Here is a 23,724-nt window from a genome sequence, read left to right as displayed (position 1 = left end):
GAGGAAGGAAGGAGAGAAGGAAGGAGAGAAGGAAGGAAGGGAGGGAGGAAGGAAGGGAGGAAGGAAGGAAGGAAGGAAGGAAGGAAGGAAGGAAGGAAGGAAGGAAGGACAGACGATGTGGTTTTCAAGACTCTGCTTGGGGGCTGTGACCCAGGAGGACCCAGGACTGGCCCGGCTGGCAGGGTCTGGAGCTGCAGGGGCGCCCTCTTGGTCCCCAGCAGGGAGGGGCTGGGCCAGCCAGGGAGAGCATAGGCTGCTCCCTCTGAAACCGTGCATGGCTCCCACGTGCCCCTGGGCTGGAGGGGGGGGTGTGGGGGCGGGGAGGGGAAGGCATGGGTGTCCCGGACGCACACCGGCAGGCTGTCCTGAGGCAAGTCGCCCCGTTTCCCACCTGGCAAAGTTCTCTGAGCCCCTCCGCGGGGCTCTTCCTGGGGCCAGAAGAGTGTGTTTAGGGCACAGGGGACGAAAGGATTTGTGCTCAAGTGACCATGGCCTGTGGGAGTCTGTGGGAGTCTGGCCTTGGGAGACAGACCGAGGGGGCCGGCGAGGCGGCCCGACTCCCGGCCCGCGTGGGGGCCGCTCTTCCGGAAGCTTCCGCGGGAGAGTCAGCGGGGCGCGCCGAGACCCGGGTCGTCGGGCGGGGGGAGGGGGAGGGGGCCGCGTGCGGCGGGAGACCCGCCCGCCCGGGGTCCCCGCCCTGCTGACGCCGCGGCCGCCCCCCAGCGTGCGGCTGTGACCTGGCCGAGGGCGGCTTCTTCGTGCGCCAGGGCGAGTACATCTGCACGCGGGACTACCAGAGGCTCTACGGGACCCGCTGCTTCAGCTGCGACCGCTTCATCGAGGGCGAGGTGGTGTCCGCGCTGGGCAAGACCTACCACCCCGACTGCTTCGTGTGCGCCGTGTGCCGGTGAGTGAGGCCGCGGGCTCCCCGCGCCTTCCCTGCCCTTCTCCCCTCCGTCCCTCCCTTCCCTCTCTCCCTCCCCCTCCTTCCCTCTCTCCCTCCCCCTCCTTCCCTCTCTCCCTCCCCCTCCTTCCCTCTCTCCCTCCCCTCTCCCTCCCTCTCCCCTCCCTTCCCCCTTCTTCTCCCCTCCCCCCTCCCCCTCCCTTCCTCCTGTTGGGCCACAGCTGGGAGCAGAGGCAGGTCCCAGCCCAGGGCCCGCAGGCGGACCTGCACCGGGGCACATCTTCGCCCGGCCCCGACCCTGCAGGCGTCCACCCCTTGCCCCCAGCACAGGACCAGGCCCCCAGGCCCTCTTTCCCGGGGGGCACAGAGTGCAGCGGGTTCTGGGCTTCTGGGAAGGAGCTCCCTCCCCCCGCTCCGCGGCCCCCTCGGTCAGCTCCTCTCCTGCCGGCACTCTCCACACGTTTCTTCTCTTGCGTTGGTGCCCGTGGAGGCCACGCTTAGCCCCTCCTCAGCTGCCCGTGTCCTCGATCTGTGGGTGGCACCCCACCAGCCCCCCCCCCGGGGGCAGGGCCCCCCAAGCGTGAGCGTCTTCCGGATCTGGGGAAGGGCCCCTCCCTTGCTACGCTCTCCCCAGCCGCGACCCCCACCGAGGCTTCAACACGTGCCTGCTTGGGGTCCTGCCGCGGCCTCCACGCTGGGGTCCCCGCCTCTCTGTCTGTCGCTCCCCCTCACTGCCCCCCCCCCCCTGCCCGGCATCCCTGAGAAAGTCCGGGCTCCTCAGCCTGGCTGAGAGGACTTCGCAGTCTGGTCTAGTTCATTCATTCATTCATTCATTCGTTCCTTCCTTCCTGCAACCAGGCTTTTTAAGCACCTGCGTGCACCTGGTACAGGGCCGGTGCCGGTGACTCAGGGAGGCATTAGCCCAGACTCTAAGGGCTCAGCACCCAGAGACCCTGAAGTACGAGGGTGCACCGTCAGGGCCTTTCCTACCCTGGGGGGCAGCTCCCCTCCCTCGTCAGGGCACCACTGTGCCCTGCACAGGTGCTCACCTGGGCCCCACGGCACCTTCCCAGCAGCAGCAGGTCTCTGGAGTTGCGTGCAGGCAGGGGCTGGGCCTGCTTCCTCTGTGGTGCCTTGTGCCTGGCCCAGAGCAGGGGTGAGGCGGAGGGTCGCTGGAGATAGACTGAGGGCCTGATCCTCATGGCAGGGCCACAGCCTGGCTCCCCTCTCTGCCCTGCACCTCAGGGGGCTTAGCAGGGAGGCCAGAAGCAGTTTTCTCACGAGCACCCGGCCGCCAGACGCATGGCTCCAGCTCCCAGGAACATGTTCCATTTCTGCGAGACAAAGAATAATAATAAAAAAAACTCCCCAGAGTTAACTTCTGCTCTGTGTTCTCTGTCTCACCACACCCAGTGTCGAGGGCGGTTTTTGAGCTGTTGGCTGTAGTTACAGCCTTGGTGCCAGACAGAAGTGGATGTTTTCGTCAGGGAGGTGCAGAGACGGGGGAACGATGACAAGGAACGTTTCTAATGACAGTCACTGTGCCCTCGTGCCACGTTCAGGCCAAAGTTCCCACCAGGACTATCAAATAGTTGGTTTCTGTGCACGTAGCTTAGAGACGAGGAGACGTGGTCACCGTTGGCTGGAAGGATCACCTCTGGACAATCTCCTGTTTTGCAAACAACAGCAGACGGTTCTGTCACGCTGCATTGACCGCGTCGCTCTTACCACCCTCCGTACACGACTATAAAACTGGACAAAATATACGAAACAACTGTTTTCAGGCACCGGAGCACAGGCTGCTTGGGACTCAGCCTGGGGACACAGGCAGCAGAGTCTGAAAATACCCAGCTTTGTGCCCGGAGACAGTTTCTGGAGCCGTAGTACCAGGAGGGGAGACCGAGTCAGGAGGCGGTGACCCGAGCAGCAGGAGCCGTACTCCGGAGGGGAGGGGGCCCCGCAGAGCGAGTGCAGAAGCAACGTGGGGGCGCCTCTGAGCCTTTGACTGGACACAAAGCCACCCAGGCAGAGAGGACATTTCACCAGGTGGACAGAGGGTGACCAGATCGCTGTGAGCTGAACCGTTCCCAGGGCTGGGAGACGTGCAAGTTGTGACGGGGCTGTTGAACACCCAGGTACGCAGTGGGGATGCCAAAAGGGTTGTGCCCGATCAGTGGGGCTAAAATAGCCTGCGTGCGAAACCTGCTGAAACGAAGAGAAAGGTCAAACCCACAAAAGGTCGCGCTGATCTGCAAATGAGCCTCTGCCAGAACAGACCCAGCACTCTCCATAGGAAGACTGGGGTCCAGCCCTCGGCATCATAGAATGCGGCGCCCAACATCCGATCAAATAATACCAGTCACATTTTTCAGAAGCTGAAAAATGAGACCCAAAGCCAGGAGAAAAACGAGTCAATAGAAGTAGACCCAGAAATGAGAGTGATGTGACAGTAGCAGCCGGTGGCTTGAAACACTTTGGAAATATGCTTCGGTATTTAAAGGAAAATGTGAATATAAGTGGGAGTGTTACAGGACGTGTGAAAAGAAACCAAGTGGAATTTCTGCAAATGAACACTACAATTTCTGAGACGAAAATTCCTTCAAAGGAATTAGCGGGAGAGTAAGTATTGCAGAGGAAAGGCTTGGTGAACCTGAAGACAAAACCATAGGATCTATTCAGACTCCAGCAAAGAGACAGAAAAGACTGGGAAACATGGGGACAGGTTCAGGAATCTGAGAATAAGGGATCTTTTTACCTGTCCAAGGTGGGGGGGATCCAGGAGGTGGGGGAAGAGCAGATAATTGAAATAATGGCTAAACAATTTCTAGTTTGATGAAAACTGTTAACCCGTGGATCCAGGAATGTTGATGAATCTCAAGTAGCATAAACACAACAGAAACCTACTAAGCCCGTCGTAATCAAATTTCTGAAAAATAGTAACAAATCTAACAAGGAGCAAGAGGGTAAAAAAAAAAAAACCCACATCACAGACAATGGAACAAAGGAATTATTACAGACTTCTCTCCTAAAACTATGCCCAACAGAAGACAATGGGCTAGTATCTTTAAAGACTTACAAGAAAGAAATCAAACAATTCCATGCCAAGCCTCCTGCCCACCCTGCCACACACCGAAAAAGAAAAAAAGCAAAAAGCAAAACACTTTCAAAAGTGAAGGCACGACCACTAAGGAATATGGGGTTTCTTGTGCGGGGCGACGAAAAAGTCCTCAAATTGATTGTGGGGATAAACGCCCAAGTCTGAGTACCCTAGAAACCACGTTGAATGACATGAATGTCACACAGGCACCCCTCACTTTGTTGCACTTCGGTTTATGGTGCTTTGCAGACACTGCGCGTTTTACAAATTGAAGGTTGCGCCAGTGCTGCATCGAGCGAGCGCGTCGGTGCCGTTTTCCGACAGTATCTGCTCCCTTCGTGTCTCTGTCACCTTTCGGTCATTCTCACAACATGTCAAGCTTTTTCAGTTTTATATCTGTTGGGCTGATGTGTGATCAGTGACTACGCCTTCCTGAAAGTTCGGGTGACGGTTAGCATTTTTTAGCAACAAAGTACTTTTTAAGGTATGTACGTGGTTTTTTTGACTTCGTGCTACTGCACATCTAATAGACCACAGTGTAAACATACCTTTTCTACGCCCCGGGAAACCGAAGATCCATTTGACTTGCCCTATTGCAATATTTGCTTTATTGCAGTGGTTTGGAACTGAACCCGTAGTATCTCTGAGGGATGCCTGTAGTGTGTGATTAAAATGACATCAATAAATGTGTCCCCCCCCAAATAATGAAGGCAAAATAAAGACTTCTGTCAGCACACAAAAGCTGAGAGAACTTGTTGCCAACACACCCGCGTGACAGGAAAGTTAAAGGAAGAAAAATAACGTCAAAAGCTATCAATAAAGTTCCGGAGCAAGCCATCAGCTGGTAGATAATATATATCTGATGAGGCATCGGCATCCAAATATGTACAGAACTTCTACAAGTCAGCAGCAAGAAGGTAAACCAAAATCCTATGGAAAACGGGCAGAAAGGTTTAACAGACACTCCACAAAAGAATATAGGCGAATGGCCACAAGCACATAAAACAGTGCAGACTGAAATGGTGAGGAACCGGCAGCTAGCCACCAGAACGTCTAGAACGGAAACGGAAGGTAACGGCGATTGTTGGCCAGGGTATGAGCCTGAAGGGACCCTCACGTGTTGCCGGCGGGAATGCAAAGTGGTGCGACCTCTCTGGAGATCAGTTTGGTGGGTCATTGCAAACTTAATCAGAGAGTTAGCATATGCCCCAGGTACACACCCAAGAGCAGCGAAAGCACGTGACCACAGAGTGACTTGTCACTGAACATTCTTAGCAGCTTTATTTGTAACAGCCCCAAACTGGAAAGAACCCAGAGGTCTGTCCACGGTGAATGGAATCGTGTTCCTCACCTGTCCGGGGGAGCACCGCTCTGTAGTAACGAGGTGCAAGCTATTGATGTGTGCAGCACGCGAGTGACTGTCGGGGGCAGGACGCTGAACCAGGCATCAGAGGCTATGTCCTGTGTGAGTCCGTGTATGTGTAGTTCCAGAAAAGGCATATCCGATCCATGGCGACAGAATGCCCACCACGGTTGCCTGGGGTCAAGGGTGGTGGTGGTGGAGGGTGGGGGAGTCATTACAGAAAATCACAGGGGACTTTTTGCAGTGGATGGAATGTCCCATATCGTGACTGTGGTGTTGATAACATTAATGGGAACATTTGTCAAAGTATATTTCAATAAAGTTGAGCTAATACAGTAATAGCTATCATTTATTTAGCCCCTCATGGTCCCAGGCAGTATACTAGAGCTTTCCATACAATTTGTCCAATGGATGGATGGATGGATGGATGGATGGATGGATTGGTGAATGGGTGGGTGATGGATGGATGGATGGGTGGATGGGTGGATGAATTGCAGCCCGATGAGACAGGTATTTTCAGTCTCACTTCACAGGTGAGAGACAGGACTCAGACAGGGTAAGTAACCTGCTCTGGGTTACACAGCCAGAGACCCTGTGAGTGCACATGCAGGGAAGGTGAGGACCCCCCACTCTGTCCTAACACCGCACATCAGCAGGCCAGATGCAAGAGTCTAAGAGGGAGCAGCAGAGCACAGCGCTGACCACAGGTGACACAGCACAAGGCGTCAGCTGGGAAGGTTCCAGGCCCCGAGCAACCAGGTCTGCAGGGCTGTCTCACAAGCCTGGGGAGATAGGCCAGCTCAGCTTGTATTTGTCCTCGGTCCCCAAGAGCAGGAACTGGCCCAGTGGGGACCCGAGAACACACCTGCTGAATGACCACCGGCCGCACAAGGTGGGGGCGATGGCAGGCTCTGTTGGGGGGACCCCTGCTGCAGGGTTCGGGCTGGCCTGGGGCCGGTGTGACCGGGCAGGCCTCGTGGGGAGGCCAGCCGGGTGAGGAGGGCTGAGTCAGGCCTCCTGGGGGCCTCTGGTCATTCACTCGTTCACTCACCCATTCACGCATTACCGGGCACCTGCTGAGCGCCTGGGGTGTGCCATGGACTGTCCAGCCGTGAGAAGGCAAAGTGGAGACGACACAGGTTTAACCAGAGGAAAGGGCATGTGCTGGTCCAGGCTCCGGGCCCAGAGAGTTCTGCAGGCTCCTGGCCCAGAGCACGGCTTCTCCGGCCAGGCTGAGCCGGGGAAGGAACGTGGCCCGGGGGCTGCCAGGAGCTCAGAGGCAGCAGGTGGCCGGGATGGGACCCGGGCAGGACACTCGGGTCCGTCTTCCGGCCCCTGACTGCAGGTGGCCTGTCCCTGGCTCACCAGAGAGGAGCCACCTTCCTGGAGGGGAGGTCCTCGGTGAAGGAGGCTAGTAGGCTCCCTGCTGCCCCTTCCAGCCTGGCTCAGGGCAGCCCCGGGCCATGACCTGCCTCGCACCGGGGCTGGGATTCACTCTGGATGCAGAATTTCAGCAAGTGCCAGGTAAACGATATTTCAGTGGGGTAGTTTCAAAAATTAAACTGTCTACAGTTTACAAGGCACTGACTTTTTAGAGGCCTCAGTAGGTAAATCATGCGGCTCTGCAGCGAGGCAGGCTTTGCTTTGACTCCGGTTCTGACACGCATCTGCTGTGTGTCCTTGGAAAAGTTAACTATCCTCTCTGAACTTGGGTTTTCTCACCTAGGGAGCCAAAAATGAAGCAAACTCCAGCTTGGACAAATGTCCTAAAGTTATTAAATGAGGCATGCATGTGAGGCGTCTGTGGTAAGACGTGGCAGCTGGCATAGAGTAGGTGCTCAATAAATGCTCGCCGTTGCCATTATCATTGAACTGATTTGGACACAGCATCCTGGGCGGTCGGAGGAGGCAGGGTCGAATGGAGGAGGGAGTCGTCGACGCTGCCTGGTTGGTTGCTGTGAGCCAAGCACGGGGCTGGCCCTCGTTGCCCCTCACCGGGGCGCTGAGATTCTGCCTGTTTGCACAGAGAGGAAACTGAGGCTTAGGTGTGGGCGACTGGCCTGGGCTCGCAGCAGGCCGGGGGGCCCTGCGTGTCCTCAGCCTGCGGCACCCGTCTGCGCGAGGCCCCCGGGGAAGCGGTGGTATACGGGGCAGGGGGTCTCGGTCCCCCACCCCGGGAGAAGAGCCGGAGGCAATGCTGGCCGGTCACACGTTCTCTTATTTCAGGCTGCCCTTCCCGCCTGGGGACCGAGTGACCTTCAACGGGAAGGAATGCGTGTGTCAGAAGTGCTCCCTGCCCAAGACAGCGGGCGGCAGCGTGCACCTGTCCCAGGGCCTCTGGAGTAAGTGGGCACCGAGCGGCATGTGGGGGGAGGGGGTGGCTGGCTCGCGGTGTCCGGGAGGGACCTGACCTCCCGGGGCACAGGCCGTGGGAATGAACCCCTGACTGTGGACAAACACAGGAAGGGGACCGGGGACAGAAGTCTCGGGGCTCCTGGACCCTCCTTGCCACACGCCACTCCTCCTTTCAGCCCGGCTCCAGCCTGCCTCCTCCAGGAAGCCTCCTGGTCTCCTCTGGTCCTCTCCCTCCAATGCACGCGCGCACACACACACACAAACGCACACACTGAGTTCCACCTTCTGGAGCTCAATAATAATAGATAATTCTAGACCTTCCAGAAGCTCTTTGGGGGAGCCATTAGGAGAGCACTGAACTCTGGGCTCCTGAGGTCAGGGGCTCCCGGGTTAAGTGCTCCACACACACACACACACACACACACACCCGCCCCGCCCAGAGCTAGGCCGGGATTTGTATGCAGCAGGTGCTCAAGGCATGCTTGTTGGGTGCGGAAGCAGATTGTAAAGGAATCAATGTGTGCTGAGTGCAGGGGAGCGAGAGGGCGAGGCAGGGGCTCTTCTGCAGACCTGCAGCTCTGCTGGGCCGGACGTGGGGCGCCGGGACCGGGAAGGGGGCCCCGCACTCCCGGGCCTGCTGCTGCCTGGTTCCCTGGGCAGGATTGGAGTTTCCGAGCCCACCCAGCGTGCCGCGGTCACTGTGGTGTCCCCAGTGCCTGAGTCACGTGTCCGTTGACAGAGGAGGGCTTTGTGCTGACGTCTATCACAGTTCATTCCTGCTCCCCCCACCCCGTTAAGCACCTTCTTCTTCCTCGCCCACCTTGTCTGCCACGTTGAAAATCTCTCCAGGGGAGATTGTACCTCCAGCCTTCCAGAAGCTCGGTGCTCCAGGGCCTGGTGGTAATTTTACTCTGTGGAGGGAGGCGAAGCCCTCATCTCTTGGGGAGACAAACTAGCAGCCACGTCAGTTGGTGAGGCTGTTGCTTTGGGGCTTGCTGGGAGAGTCCTCCATTCAAGGATTTCTCTCCCACTGAGGTCTGCATTGATTGAACTTCTGGGGATTTGCTTCGCAGTTGATGCTCTTATAATTAAATCTGAAATAGTAATTAAAAGCTCTAACAAGCAAGATTAGAAGGGGAGGGAGATTAGTTTGAACAGTTTGTCCAGAGCTCCCCGGCAGCCAGAGGAAAAAGAGAAATGTGCCTGACTGCAGACTCCTTGTCTAAGAATTTTTTGAGTTGGGAAAGGCTCTGCCCTTTCCAAATATAAAAGTATTTTAAAATACCAAATTTACATTTCCAGAGAACAAACGCTCCCTTGACCCCCAGGTGATCTAATAATGCAACCTGCCCCATCTTCCAGTCCGCCCTGAAAATCTCCCGCCTAGAACCTTTTTTGGTGTCTGGGGAGTGTTAAACATTCACCACCAGCTCCTGCCTCCTGTGTGGATATCTGCAGAATCCTCCCAATCAATCTCCGCTTCCTTGTGTCCCCAGAGCAGCCCCGACAGGCAGGATGCCTCCTCTCCGTCCCAGAAGTGCCCTGAGTCGGGCGGGGAGGTGGGTGTGTGTGTGCCAGGAGCCGGGTGTCCCGCTAGGCTCGAGCCAAGGGCTTCAAACTCCAAAGCAGGGGTGCAGGTGGCCTCTGTTCTGAAACTTGAAACACAGGTTCCAGTGGGTGGACATGGAAGGGAAGACACCACAGGACAGGGAGAGAGCGGGCAGCCACCCGATCCTTGTGAGTGGCCCAGCGGGGGGCTGCTACGTGGGGGGACGAGGGACGGAATGAAGCGGGAGAGACGGACACCAGACGGCAAAGCCGTGCCCAGTCCCACTGCATCCCGGAGGCAATGAGGAGCCATAGATGGCTGTTGAGGGGGGGATGCCAGGAGAAGCTTCAGCGGCGGCGTGGTCGGCCCGCAGGTCGCGGGGCCGGAGGAGCGCGGTGGGCGGAAGGGGGAAGCAGCTCTTCCCCGGGCAGCCGTTGAGGTCGGAGTCCAGCTGGAGTCCCGGGGCTCTGGGCGCCCCTCAGCATCCCTCTTGGCTCTGGCCCTGTGCCTGTTGCTTAGCAACGGGATAAGCGCTCTGCGCTGCACGCCCACGCTGTTCCATCCCTGGAGGAGACACCACTCCTGCTGAATCTTGCACAACGGCTTCTGCCCTGGGCTGCCTCCCCCGCTGCCCCGAGGAGGGTCTCCTCCCCGAGAGCTCTTTTTGCTTCTCCCCCCCCACCCCACTTCCCCTTCCCTGGGCTCCCCCCTCCCCGGCCTCCAGCTCCGAAGTGGGAGCTGGGAGCTGGGGCTTGGAGGCCCCTCCAGAGTCAGGAGGGGTGGTGCACCCTCAGCAGGAAGGGGGGTGGGGGTGAGGGTCCACGGCCCTCCCCTCTGAGACCCGTGGCCTGTGGCCCTTGGGGCTTCCCCGTCTTCTGCCCGAAAGAGCCTACGTTGCTCAGGTGCTCGGGGGTCGGCGGTGGGGCCCTGGAACCCCAGCCCCGTCGCTGGCCCGCTGCTGCCTGGGAAACGGGGCAGCGAGGCCGTGAGGTCGCATGCCCAGTAGGGTACGGTGACGGCTCTGTGCCCTTAATGGGGTGCTTCTGTCTTAGGGTGCGTCTGCCTTGGGGGGTGCTGCGGCCCCCAGGAGTCAACCCGCTCTTGCCCCCGCACTGCCATCCGGGGCGGGGGGGGGGGTTGTCGCCAGCTCAGCTCAGAGCCCCGGTGCGTGGGGCCACACTCGAGCCGGTTTATCTTTCCCTGCCGTTGCCCCAGGCCCTTCCACTCAGTCCGGGCTTTCAGAGAAATGACGAGCCCCCTCAGGACGTGTCTGTCGGGCATTTTCAAGTTTTAGACGTCAGTCGGCTCCGTGCTTTCAAAAGTCAATCTCAGATCCGACTCTGAGCCCTTCCCTGCTCCCCGACCCAGTTTGGCCTGGGGGCCAGTGGGTGGCGGTGGGTCTGTCCCGCCTTGACCATGACCCCCCTCCCCCCCCCCCCACTGCCCTGTTCACAGCCGGGCTTCAGAGAGGCCGCCCCGCACGTCCTGTGTCCCACGCAAGTTAGCGGCAGAGCTGAAGATCTCATGACCGCGTCCGCTAGAGGGGGGAGCGCTTTGGGGCAGACAGGAAGCTGTCTGGAACTTTCTAGAAGGGTCATGCTGGGGCAGCGGCCCAGGCTCAGCCCGTTGCTGTGACGGCAGAGCCAGTCCCCTTTGCCGACAGCTGTTGTCGGCAGGATTCATCACACGGGGTTCTGTACTGTCGTCTGCAAAGCCGTGCAAAGCTATGCTGAGCTCCAGTCGTGTTTGGAGAGTGGCGATTGCTGTTGCCATGGCAGCGGTCCTTCCGGCAAGCGCTCTGGCCTCGGAGTTCACAGCCCACTATTAGCGAGGCTCTGCCCCAGGCTCGCTGGGGTGGGTGTGGGGTCCCCGTCCTCCTGCAGACACAGCTGGCACGCTCCGGGAGCCTCTGGACCCCCCCCCCCCCCGGGGCCGGACAGGCGCGAATATGGTAGCAGGCGGGGTGACAATGTGGGAGATGTCCTCAGGTGGCTTCCCGCAGGGAGCTGGGCCCCCGGGTCTTCCGGCAACAATCACGGCGTTGGGCCTCTTGCGCGTTCATTCAGTTATCAAACACATCCACGGGCCTGTGGCCTCATAACAAGCGTGTGAGCCTACACTGCTGTTGGCCCCGTAGAACGCACCCCCTTCGTACTGGGCACAGAGAGGCCAAGTGACTAGCCCACAGTCGCACAGCGGGTGAGGGCAGCCAGGCTCCAAGGGCCGGGTTTCTAACCACTGCTCTACCCTGCCTCCTCCCCCTCCCCCCGGCCCTGGGCACAATGCGGTGTGGCCTCCAAGCCCGGTTTCTCGACTCTGGAGCCACTGACAGTTGGGGCCGGATGATTCTGTGCGGTGGGACCGTCCTGCACGCCGGAGGGCACCGAGTGGCGGCCCTGGCCTCGCCCGCCAGGTGCCTGGGGCATGCCCCCCTCCAGCGGGGACAATCAAAAGTGTGTCCAGACATTGCCAGGTGTCCCCTGGGGAGCACAGCCGTCATCGGTCGACAGGCGGTGACGTGGAGCTTACAGGGCGAGCCCGCAGTCGAAGCCAGCCCGCGGGAGTCCGGAACTGGCGAGCCACCGTTGCCTCTGTGCTGCTGGGGACCCACGGAGGTCGAAGGTTGGGGAGGGGCTCTGGGTGCTTCCTGAACTTGAGAAAGGAGGGCGTTCTCTCGGTCCCCACTCCTTCATTCACGCGTGCGCGCACACACTCACTGGCCCAGCGTTCTCCGGCTGCCGGCCGCGCTGGGCCTCGAGGGGCCCCAGGTGAGCGAGCTGCCTGCTTCCCCCGCCCGCAGTCCTGGAGCGGGACTCTGTTCTTTGGGCGTTTGGTGCGCAGTTTGCGTGTGGATTTGGACCGTGTGATAATTTAGGAAAGCCAGAGCCTGACCAACGGTTCTGTGGGCGCCAAATGGTTTTTTTTTCTGAAAACAATACGACGCTGCCATCTGCCAAGGAGAATAGCATTTGTGGAGCCCCCGCCGTGCGCCAGGCCCATGCGTGCCCCCCGCCACCCTGTGCCTTTGTGTTTTGTCATTCGATGGGATGCCCCCCCCACCCCTCCAGTGAGGACGCGGGGCCCAGAGGGGACAGAGCTCGGCCCAGCGCGGCCCCGTGAGCCGTGGGGGCCAGGACCGGTAGCCGGGCCTGTCGCACCCTGGGCTACCCTCTCTCATCTCGGGGTGCGGAGTCCCCGCTCGGCCTGCGAGCCCCTCGGCTGAGCCCGGGTTGCTGCGGGCTCCTGTGGGCCGTGGGGGCCGTTTGCCAGATGCCTGCTCATCAGGACCCTGCGGGGCCCCCGAGGCCCATCCTGCCCCTGACACACCCAGATACACACACACAAACACACACACACGCACACACGCACCCCAGGCAAGCGATGCCGCCCGTGTCTGTGCCCGAGGCTCCCCTGGCCTGGCTCCACCCCATCATCCTTCAGCACAGGTGACACTGGCTGGGGACCGACCCCGGTGTGGTCCCCAGGCCAGGCCTCAGAGGCCTATGCGCTGAGGGGCGGGCCTGGGACCCAGGGGCCATTGAGCGGGGAGGGGCACACTGGGAGGGGCAGCAGGGGCGTGGGGAGGCCAGTGCCCCGACGGGCGGGGGCCATGGGGTGAGGGGTGCGTATCACCCGGGGGCGGTTCGCCAAGGGAGGGGCCCCCCAGGCTGACCGCCCGGGGCCCGGCTCAGACGCCGGCTGAGGCCCGGAGCACAGGTGGGGACGGGACGGTCTGTATCGGGGATGCCAATGTCCGTATCGGGTACAGACAGCCACGGGAGGAGGTCCAGACAAGTGGGTCGGGAGGGCTTCCTGGGGGGGGGGGCATCAGGGCAGGCGAGGGCCCAGAGGAAGGAATGGCAGGGGTGACAGCTCAGACCTCCCTAATGCAGTGCATTTCCTCGGGGGGCACGTTGGCCGGGTCACTTAGGTTCACTCTGCTTTAAGACAGAGGAGGACGCGCTACCCGCCCCTCCAGGCGGCCCCCACCCTGCAGTGTGGTCTTGTCCCAGGACACACCCGCTGCCAGGCCCTGGCCCCGTCCTCTGCAAGGCAGGGCCCTTTCCGCTCCCAGCCCAGGCTGCATGCAGTCGGCGCTCAACGCCTGCAGAGACGAACCTCGTGGCTCGTTTCTCGGCACTTGGGCCGGCTGGCGTGTAGCAGGGTCCCTCCGGCACAGCCAGCTGGACTGCCCCCTCTGTCCCCTCCCACAGACCGTGGGCACTCCGGAGCCCGGAGGCCCGGCGGGATAGGCCGCCACGCCTCCTGGCCCACGATGGCCACGTCTGTGTCCCATTCTTTCTTTCAGGTTGCGGGGGCTGCGGCACGGAAATTAAAAAGGGCCAGTCCCTGGTGGCCTTGGACAAACACTGGCACTTGGGCTGTTTTAAGTGCGAGACGTGTGGGAAACAGCTGGACGCGGAGTACATCAGCAAGTGAGTGGTCGGCCCTCCCGCGTCTGCCTGTGCTGACGGTGCCTCCCGGGGCCGCGGCTGCCCCATGGCCCGCGCGGCCCAGGCCCCTGCGTGTCTGTCCCCCCGCCCGGCGCCCCCTCCCACCAGCCTCGCCTCCATAGTGTTTCCGTGGATCGAAGCAGAGACCGTGGCCCCCACCTTAGCCTTCGTAAGAGGCCTCCCTCCCTACACCCGTCCCCGGGTGTCACCCTCCCGTGGCGCCTGGATCGCCTGCAGAGTGCATCGTGAGCGCCGGCTGACCGCTGGCTCCTGACGCCAGAGGGAGCGGGTCTGTCACAGGAACCCACCGTGCGGGGGAACCGCGCAGAGTGAACCCCGCGTGCACGCACACCCTCACGCAGGAGTACCGGCCACACCCGGGGAATCGGAAGCAGGCCGCCTCTCGTGCTCTCGTGCTGCACGAGGCCACCCCGGGGGCAACGGGGCGGAGGGGGCGCGGGGTCCCTCCGTCTCCTTCCTCACGGCTGCGTGAGAGTGCACGCTTCTCTCAGAACAAAACGTTTTCAGTTAAAGTCCCCAAGCCAAGACGATCCAGGCTGGATGGGGCTGGGGGAGGTACCGGCCGTGCCTCTGTCGTAGTAAAGGTGACTCACGTGAGGGCAGCCCAGGAGGCCGAGCCCTCGAAGGCACCATAGCGAGCGCCCAGCCCCCAGCGCTGGCTGCCTCTGGAGCCCACCCACACGCACGCCTGTCACTCAGCGGCCTTCAGAGCTGTCCCAGAATTGTCGGGGAGGCTGCGTGGGTGTTGCCATGGAGACGTTATCTTTGAACCTCCTGGGTTTGGGGCACCACCGTTCCCAGTGGGGAATAACAGGGGCCCTGAGGTCAGCAGGCCTTTGAAAGCAGATCCTGAGGGCTCGATTTACAGGCTCCTCTGCTGGAAGGCAGCGCTTCCTCCCTCCGAGGCTGGGGCGTCGGAGAAATGCCCTGCGGCCACCGCGGGCCCCGGGGGCTTGAACCCCCCCCCACCCTTCCTCTCCTGCCTGAGGCCTTGGGACCTACAGAAGGTCCAGAGCTTTGAGGGAAAGACAGCGGCATTAGCTGTGGTCTCCCCACAGCTCGAGAAGCTTACCCCTGTCGGCAGCTGGAAACCTGGAAACCAGTCACGGCCACACTGGGAGGAACGTGGCAGCTTTAGCAGTGGGGGGAGGGGGGGTGCACTGGGGCAGCGGGTGTCCCCAGTGCCCGTGGCCTCCGCGCCCGACTCCCGCTGGGCACTGACCACACCTTCTCTTCTTTAGACCTTACGGTCACCTCTCCCATTTCACAGCTGGGGAAGCTGAGGCTCAGAGAGGTTAAGGGACCTGCCCAGGGGCACACAGCTGGGCCTTGGCGTTTGAGGGCAAGCCTGTTCACTTCGCCGCCACACGGCCTCCCGCCGTGCTGTGTTGACCTCAAAATGGTCATTGCGGTCGCTGGTAGAGAGGCTCCCACCATGTGTCCCATGCCGTGCCGGGCGACGTGCCTGCACTGTGTTCTCTCGTCAGCACCCCGAAAACCGGGCCGAAGCCCGCCCAAGCCCGCCCAGTACTCGGGAGCAGTGCCCCACACGCGGTGTGCCCCCCGCCACGAACAGCACCCGCGGCAGATACGCGTGCCCTGTGGCCCTCCCGCTCCCTCCCTCGCAGCCGATGCCTCTGCCACCACAGCCGGGGACAGCGAGGGGAGGGTCGTCCCAACCCGGCCCAAGTGCCAGGCCCTGATGGTTCGTCACACACCCTTTGTGGCTCGTGGTTTCGTAGGGCAGCCCGGACCCCTCTCGGAGGGAGTGGGAAGCCACCTGCTGAGTAAATAGGCCGCCTCCCACCCAGATGCCGAACGTGGGACAGAATGAACCGGAAGCAAGAGCCACGTCCCTGGAAACATCTTCGATTTCCCAGATACGGCTTTTATTCTCTCGGCTGAGCCTCCGGAGGCAGCTGCCAGCTCTCGCTCCACCGCTGGGCCTGGGGCTCCCCGCTCCGCGCGCCTCAGTTTCTGCCCCTGTAAAACGGGCCCCTCTTCCCGGCATTTCTCGTGGGGCTGGGGCGGCGGTGGAGGAGGTGTGCTGGCACCCAAAGCGCCCAGGAAACGCTGATGGTGGCCATCTGGAGCAGGAGGAAGTGGCATTTCCCCCTTTGACGCGGCCCCTCTCATTGGCAACGGCTGCGGGGTCTCGGGGGCCCCGGGGTGAAGCCCCCGCGCGTCCTGACCGCCCGTCTCGTTGCAGGGACGGGCTGCCCTACTGCGAGACCGACTACCACACCAAGTTCGGCATCCGCTGTGACGGCTGTGAGAAGTACATCACGGGGCACGTGCTGGAGGTGAGTGGGCCTCCGGGCGCCCTCTCCGGGCAGGTCCTGCTCTGTGCCTCGCGCGGCGCCCCATGCTCCTGTGTGTGCGCGCAAGGATACATGCCCCCGAGCCCTTGCCTCCTCACTCCTCTCGGCTATGCCGGAAGACAGCTTCCTCAGCCTTCCGGGGCCTGCTCGCTGAGGGCCACCTCCTCCAGGAAGCCCTCTCCGGACAGTCTCCCCTGTGCCCTCTGCGAGCTGATGGAGTCGGTGGGAAGGGTTGAGATCTGGGTCCAGCCCTTCCGCATCTAGATGGGGGTCTGAGACCTGGAGGAGGTCCAGGAGGCAGGACCGGGTGCCCGTAGGAAGCCTAGAGTGGTCTCCCAGCTGGCCCGGTCACACGGAGGCCACGGGGCAGGCAGGCTTTCTGGGGTGCCCACGCTGTGTCTTTTGATCCCGGTGGGAGTTACGTGGCTGTGTCTCTTTGTGGAAGGAACGTATATCACGCACTTCGGTACGTTTGTTCCCAAGATACATCTCATGGGACGACCGAGCCCCAGCCCCCTGGTTGTCAGACCCAGCTCGTCCCCGTATCCATTCCTCAGCCCCTCCTTGGCTTTGTCCACGGGGAAGGCACAGGTGACGGGGGCCTCAGGAGACAGGGAGGGGGGTCACAGAGGAGCCCCCGGGGGCGGGAAGATAGGGGGCCCCCCCGGCCATCCCTGACAAAGGCTTTTGAGCCAGGGAGTGCCTGGGGGCCAGGAGCAGTGGGACATGTGGGGTGCCCCTCGCAGTCCCCAAGGATGTCTGCCCTGCCTGTACCCACCCCCAGTGCCTGGCCCACGAGCGGGGTCTCAGGTGCTGCAGTGCAATCATACCTGGAACTCTGAGTTGCTTTTCTCGAAATTACACCTGGCATCTGAGTGGCGGGGACAGAGTTGCTGCAGGCCCTCAGCCCCACCTCTTGCCACCCCAGCCCTCTCTTGCCCCTGCACCCAGGGGTGGGAAGGGGAGAGGGGAGAGGGCTATCACACCCACAGGCAGCAGACCTGCCCCTCTCCTCATTCCCGGGGTGGGAAACCCTGGAGGCCAGCATGGTGGGGGCAGCCCTGCCTCTGCGGAGGGGCCCGAGGATGGGTGTGGTCACACGCGTGCGGACTGGGGACAGGGTGCAGAGTACAGAGAAGGGGGGAGCCGCGGGTAATGTGATCAGGGGTAGCTTCGCTTCTTGGCTGGTTTCCTTCCACTTTTTTCTCTCTTGACGCAATTATAGTTGAGACCAAACCGTTTGTGCGTTATATCTTGATTCTGTCCAGTTCACGTTTCCTCCTTAGCAGATTCTCCTGTTTTTGTTTTTGTTTTGTAAGATGGGCTTTAAATTTTTTTTTTTTATTTATTTACTCTTAATCTAATTCATTGTCAAGGTGGCTAACATACAGGGTGTAGAGTGTGCTCCGGGTTTTGGGGGTAGGTGCCCGTGTTTCATCGCTTACATGCGACACCCAGTGCTCGTCCCAACACGTGCCCTCCTCAATGCCCATCACCCATTTGCATTTCAACCACTCGACTGGAACGTAGCTCACGTGCGGCGCAGTTGACCGCTTGAACGCGCGCCTCCGTGGCCGTCAGTTTCTGCGTGGACGCACGCACCTCGTGCCGTTGTTTTAGAGCGTTTCCAGCACCTCCAGGAGAACCCGACGTCCTGGCTGCTCCCGCCCCACCCAGCCCTGACACCACGTCTCTGTCTCTCTAGACTTACCTGTTCTGCACATCCACACAAATGGGGTCAGACGGCGGGTGGCCCTCTGACTGGCTGCTTTCTCACGGGGCGGGTTTTCAAGGCGCGTCCATACTGAGCGTGGCTCCGTCTTGCATTATCTTCCACCGTAGGACTATTCCAGAACCCAGTAAGCTGATGGTTTATTGTCAGATGGAGCATGGCTTCCTAGTTTTCTTTTCTTTTTTTTTTACTACAATAAACAGCACCGAGATGAACATGGGTTTTTTTTTTTTTTTTTTTTTTTTTTTTTGCATTTCTAATTTTTCTTAAGATTTATTCCCGGAAATGTTGAAGTTCAGTCAACAACTATGAACTTTTGTACAAGAGTCTTGATGCTTGCGAAGCGCTTTCCAGAAAGATCATTGTAATTTACCCTCTTATCTGCAGAACTTGGTGTCCCATCCCCCACGGTGAGTGTGGTCTCTGTGGAATCCGAGCTGGTTCGACAGCTGGGAACGTGGGTCCTCGCTCGCTCTCGTGACTTTCTTCCGGCCCTTGAACCTGGTCTTTCTGACGGTTGAGCGGACCCCAGCGCCTGCATCGTGGCCGCTTTCCACGCGCTGCCTGGTTCCACACGGGGTCTTTGACCTTCGGCTCTGTCTGGGCATGCGGGTCACGTGACGAAACTGTTGGCATTTAGTCTGAGGGCGTCTTTTACCCTGTTAGTGGGGTAGTGACCATACCTAACGCTTATACCCACACTCCCCGAATCTGTGGACGGAGGCTACGCCCTCTCTGGGGTTCCACGTGGCGCCGTAAATATTGGGGACAGGACTCGACGGCCAGCAGCTCAAACCGTTTCTCTCTGTTCCCTGCGAAGTTTGGTCCTGACCTTCCGCTCTCTCCTGGGCTCCCCGCGCGTGTGTGCTGGGCCGTCGGCCGCCTCCAAGCAGGTGGCCTGCGTGTGTGGGTCTAGCCTGGCCTGCTTCCTGGCAACCGTGGGCTCCGGTCACTGTGCCCTGGGGCAGGGGTGGACGCCTGGCCTCGACCCTGCTGCCTGCCCTGACCCAGAGAACACTCCAGAACCTCAGGGACTCAATGAGACGTCGTCGTGTGCGAAGTGTTCTCCAGCCCAGGAACGGGGGCTGGGGGGCTTCCTTACTGTCCCCGGGCAGTCAGCGGGGCTCCCCTTGAAGGGTCGAGGGGGAAGGGTGACCCCGTCTGCACCGCGGGGCCTGATGCTTAATGCTGGGCCAAATACAGAACGTGGGGGCTCGGCGCCTGAGCCCCTCGGGTGCACTCCGGTTTGCCCTCGGGCAGGGGACCGTCCTTATCGCGAAGAGCAGGAGGAAAACAGGTCCGGGTTTTCCTCCTCGTCGGTGGAGGATACGGGGCCTCCCGGGGAAGATTCATGCTTTTGTTCGCGAGCTCCCTGGCGCGGCTGAGTCGGCAGGCTCTGCAAAGCTCTGAGCAGCCTCCTCGCGAGGTGGCAGCTGCGGGCGGGCAGAGACGAGCCCGACTCCGCGGAAGGGGAGCAGCCGCCGCGGCGGCGTCACCTGAACTTGGCCCAGAGCGTGCTGGCGCCCCGCCGGGCGGGCCGTGGGCTCTTGGGGGCAGCCGGTGGCGGGTGGCAGGACAAAGAAGGGAGAGGATCCGGACCGCTGGCTGAAGGCGGGGGCTGGCCGTCCTCACGGGCACGCCGTCCGTTCCAGCTGACTGTCTGGGGCGCGGGCGCTGGAGAGGGGCAGCGGGGGCAGGCCGATCGGACCGGGCTCTGTCGCGAGGACCCCGTGCAGGTAGGGAGCCTGGCCGGGCGCTTCGGAGGGCCGGTGGTGAGGCCGGAGGAGCCACGCTGGGTTGCAGGAGGGTGGGCTCGCGAGGAGCTGGGCCACATCGGCCAGGTGAGACCCCCCCCCCCGACGCCCCTGTCGTCCCCCCACCCCGTTCTGTCCTCCCGTGAGATGCGTGTCACACTCAGAGCTTTCCTGCCCTCGGAGCCCGAGCCGGAGAGCAGCCTGGGCCCCCCTCCCCGCCTGCGGGAGCCATCGATCTGTGCCGCGTCTGTGTGCGTCGGGCAGCATGCCATCTCAGTGCCGGGCGCCCCAGAGCCCGCCTGTCTGCCCGCAAAGTGTGCGTTCGGTGGCGACGGTGGGGCCCTTCCTCCCCCTGCCTCAGCTACTCCCAAATATGCAGCCTCCCTTTCTGCGTGTTTTCTCGCATCCTGCGTGTCTCGGGGCGTCCCCTGCCGCGCGCTGGGGCACAGGTGGAGGAGCCTCGTGGGTCTGGTGGGGACTCGCAGGGGCCGTCTGCCCCCACCCTACCGCCGAGATGGGCGTCTGGGAGTGTGGGGAGGGCTGGGGTGGGGGGGGGGGCCGGGCGGTCCTCCGCAGGGCTGGCTCCAGGGATGGAGTCGCCCCCAGGGCAGGGCTAAAAGGTGGCTGCAGAACTGCCTGCCAGGGACAGCGGTGTGAGCCAGACCAGCTAGACCAGAGTCTGCTAAGGGGGTGCTGAGCGAGGGAGAGTCCCTGGCTCAGTCCTCCCCATCACCCCACCCCTGCCTTATTCTCCTTGGCTGGAATGCTTCCCTGCACAGGTGGGAGTGGGCGGGGGCGGGGACTGGCCCCGCCCTCCTTAACCCCTGCCTTGCTGCTGTCTGAGCCCCACCTGCCTGGTGCAGCCTGCCTGTCTCCATGGTAACGAGAAGCCCAGGGTACCTCTGGGACCACTAATGAATTCCTCCCTCCCTCTCTCCCTCCCCCTGCCTGCCTTCCCGACTTTCCATCTCCCTCAACCCACCACTCACCTACAGACCCTCTGAACATGCGCTGTGTCCCCCCCATCCCCCCACCCCGGGCTGGAGCCTGGGCTCGATGCCTCCCTGCTAGGAGCCCTGGTGGGAGGGGGCACCCTGGCCAGCTCCCACCCTGGGTCAGGCAGCCAGCTAAACGTTTCTGCACTTCACGTAAACCACCGCTGTCACTGCAGGGCATCGGTTCCCTCCTAAGCGGGTGTGACTTTTATCACTGGGAGAAAATAAACCATATGTTCCAAAGAAATAAATGCATTATCTCAGGACAGAAGCAAAGTCAACTTCCCCAGGCCCTACCTTGTCCCTCTCTTTTTTCAATTTAATGACTGTGTTTATTTAACAAACATATTCAGAACAAATACCTGTTTATCCTAGAGTAAACTGAAAAACCATCCGTAATAAATGACATCACCCAGACTAACTACCGTTAGCATTTAGAAATCACCATTTTAGGTTGTGCACACACGTACACAGATGAACACAGGCACGCATAGACCCATGCAGATACACACACACACACACACAAATACACACACAGATACAGGGGCACACACAGACACACACAGATACAGGGACACACGCAGGTATAGACACACATACATACACACGTGGATACACATAGACACACATTACAGGCACACACAGACACACACAGACACAGACACAGTGTGCGACTTGCTCTTAGCCTGATACCGTGCCCCTGCTCATGCATCCAGTAATGAATGGGAGCCTGGGTCTTTACCCTTCCCACTGCATCTACGCTGGTGGGGCTGTGTCCCCTGGTCTTCTGGGTCTGAGGTGCCGGGCAAGGGCACTGAGCAGAGGCCTTTGCTGAGGGCTTCTTAGAGCCGTGATACGCGGATATGCCCACGGACACACCCAAAGGTAGAAGGGATGATTCATCTGCTCCCACACTCACTTGGTCCAAACCCTCCTTTTGTCGTGTAGGGGCCACTTAGGAACAACTTGTCTCTACCAGCCCACTCCTGCACGTGGCTCTGCTCCAGGGCCTGGGGGACCGTGGAGAACAAGGGGACAGCGTGCGGTGCTCCTGAAGGGCATGACCTAGATGGGGCTCGATGGTGGGAACGAGGGAGAGGGAGCAGGGGAAGGAGAGGGAGCGCGAGGGAGCGAGCTGGCTCAGCCCGGCGACATGCGTTCCGGGCAGAGACCCCACCCTGAGCATGAACACGTGGGGTCAGCCGCGGGAGAGTGGCAGGGGGTGAGGTCAGGGCTCCCCTCTGGGGAGGGGACTGCAGATGGCCCAGCGCTTGGCCTGCCTGGCCCCGCATGGCGAGGAGCTGGGCTTCTTGCGGGGAGGCGGCTCCCGGCAGGAGGGCATTTGTGCAGCTGCCCTGGGAAGTCTGTGCGGCTCCGGCCGAAGGTTTTGATGAGCTTCGAGGTAGATTTCGTTATGTCGGCTGGTGACGAGGCCTTTTAAGATCCGGACTCAGTTCTAGGCAGTCAACGAGGAAACAGCTTTGAATCGGGCTGGAGGATGTGGATGCCTGGCCCCCGGGAGCCGTGTGGCCTGGTGGGGGGCCTCCACGCGGCACAGGCCCCGCCCTCGGCGGTCTGGAATCCAGGGATGAGGGGACGCCTGCCTCACACGTGCCGGGCATGTCACGGTCGAGGGCTGTCCCTCTGTGCTGCCGTGGCCGGGTGAGGGAGGGAGGGGCAGGGGTCTCTGGAGCCCAGAGGCATTGCCCCCAGTCCCCGGTGCTGGTCGCCCCTGCGTGCCGGCCGTGGGCTGTGCTCCAGGCTCGGCTCCCACTTGGTTCTGAGTAAGACACGGCGTTCTTTGCGTGCCCCTGGAACCAGAGTTCCTGCGTTCCTGATGAGCGTTGTTCTGTCTCATTAACGATGACAGCCGCTTGTCAGAAGGCACAAGACATCTTTTTAAAACCACGCACCGAAAAATCTCATGGGCTTTTAATATTCTTTAAAAACACCTGAGCCATCTTGAGAGACCCACCTGGCAAGGGGCTGGGCCACCTGCCCGGGGGGGGCTGGGCAACAGGTACTGGCGTTCGAGGCCTTTCCTGCGTGGCAACTGGGAGGAGATGCCTGCGAGAGCAGGGGCGCGGCAGTGTTCCGATGACGCGGAACGTCCGGTCACTGTGGCCGCGGTGGGGGTTGATACGAGAGTGAGGATGCCTTGACTTTTGACTCTATCGCCCGTCCTGGGCTGCTGGGGCTGCTGCAGCCACACTGGACCCTGTGTGCTGAGACCCCAGGCCGCGTCCTTCCCTGCGCAGCAAGCCACAATTCAGGTGCCGGCCCATTCGGTTCCTGGGGACAGTCCCCCCCCCCGGACCGCAGACGGCCACCAGATTCTCTCTGTGTCCTCACGTGGCGGAGACAGAGCTCTGGCGTCCCACCTTGACATCAGGGGCCCCACGAGTCAGGTCTCCTTCCCTTCTAAGGCTGGCTAATATTCCGTTGTGTGGATGGGCCACAGTTTGGACCGTTTGCACCCTGTGGCCTCTGAAAATCGCTGCCGTGGACGTTCACACGTGGGCTGCGGGGAAGACCTGGGTTCGCTTTGCTTACCACGACCGTCGGTTTTCTCACTCCCACCAGAGAGGGAGACGCAGAATCCGAAGCAGCTCCAGGCTCCGAGCCCCAGTCACGTCCCTGCCGCAGGTGCACGGGGGCCCCGGCTGCCCCACGTCCTCGCCGGCGCTGACTTCCCGCTCTGGCTCGGTTCGCTTTGACGACAGCCGCCCTCACGGGTGCGGAGCGGCCTCTCGCTGGGGTTTGGGTCTGCACTCCCTCCGCGATGGCGATGTGGGGGCATCTTCTACGTGCTTCCTGGCTGCTTGTGCATCTCCTTTGGACAAATGGCTCTTCTGGTCCTTTGCCCGTTTTCTCATTGGACCGGTTTTCTCTTTGCTGCTGGGCTGTAAGAAGTCTTTATTCTGGATGCGAAGCCCTCGTCAGATCTACGATTTCAAATGTTTTCTCCCCTTCTACGGGCTGTCTTTCCACGTTGCCGACAGCATCCTCAGATGCGCGATAGTTTTAATTTTTGTGAAGAAAAGAATCTGTTTTTGTTGTTGCTGCTCACGCCTTTGGCGTCAAACACAGGGCTCTGTTGCTAAATCTGGGGTCGCGAAGATGTGCTCCCGTGTCCTCCTCTAAGAGACGTGTAGTCTCGGCTCTTAATTTAGGTCATC

The 23,724-nt window shown here is 60.8% G+C and overlaps 1 protein-coding gene across 27 annotated transcripts in view; it reads left to right on the top strand.

The window, feature by feature from the left end:
- Positions 1-23,724, top strand: part of ABLIM2 (actin binding LIM protein family member 2) — a 143,166-nt gene that overhangs the window by 46,827 nt on the left and 72,615 nt on the right. For all 27 annotated transcript variants that reach the window (XM_023253443.2, XM_023253441.2, XM_045056667.1 and 24 more), the window contains exons 3-6: positions 724-907; positions 7,591-7,706; positions 13,578-13,704; positions 15,953-16,046. In XM_023253443.2, the coding sequence (XP_023109211.2) occupies positions 724-907; positions 7,591-7,706; positions 13,578-13,704; positions 15,953-16,046 (521 nt within the window). The remainder of the gene's footprint in view (positions 1-723; positions 908-7,590; positions 7,707-13,577; positions 13,705-15,952; positions 16,047-23,724) is intronic.

This window comes from Felis catus, chromosome B1, assembly GCF_018350175.1.
Source record: "Felis catus isolate Fca126 chromosome B1, F.catus_Fca126_mat1.0, whole genome shotgun sequence".
In the NCBI taxonomy this organism is placed as follows: Eukaryota; Metazoa; Chordata; class Mammalia; order Carnivora; family Felidae; genus Felis; species Felis catus.
The sequence above is the reverse complement of the archived record's forward strand: the minus strand, read 5'-3'. Positions and strand labels throughout refer to the sequence as shown.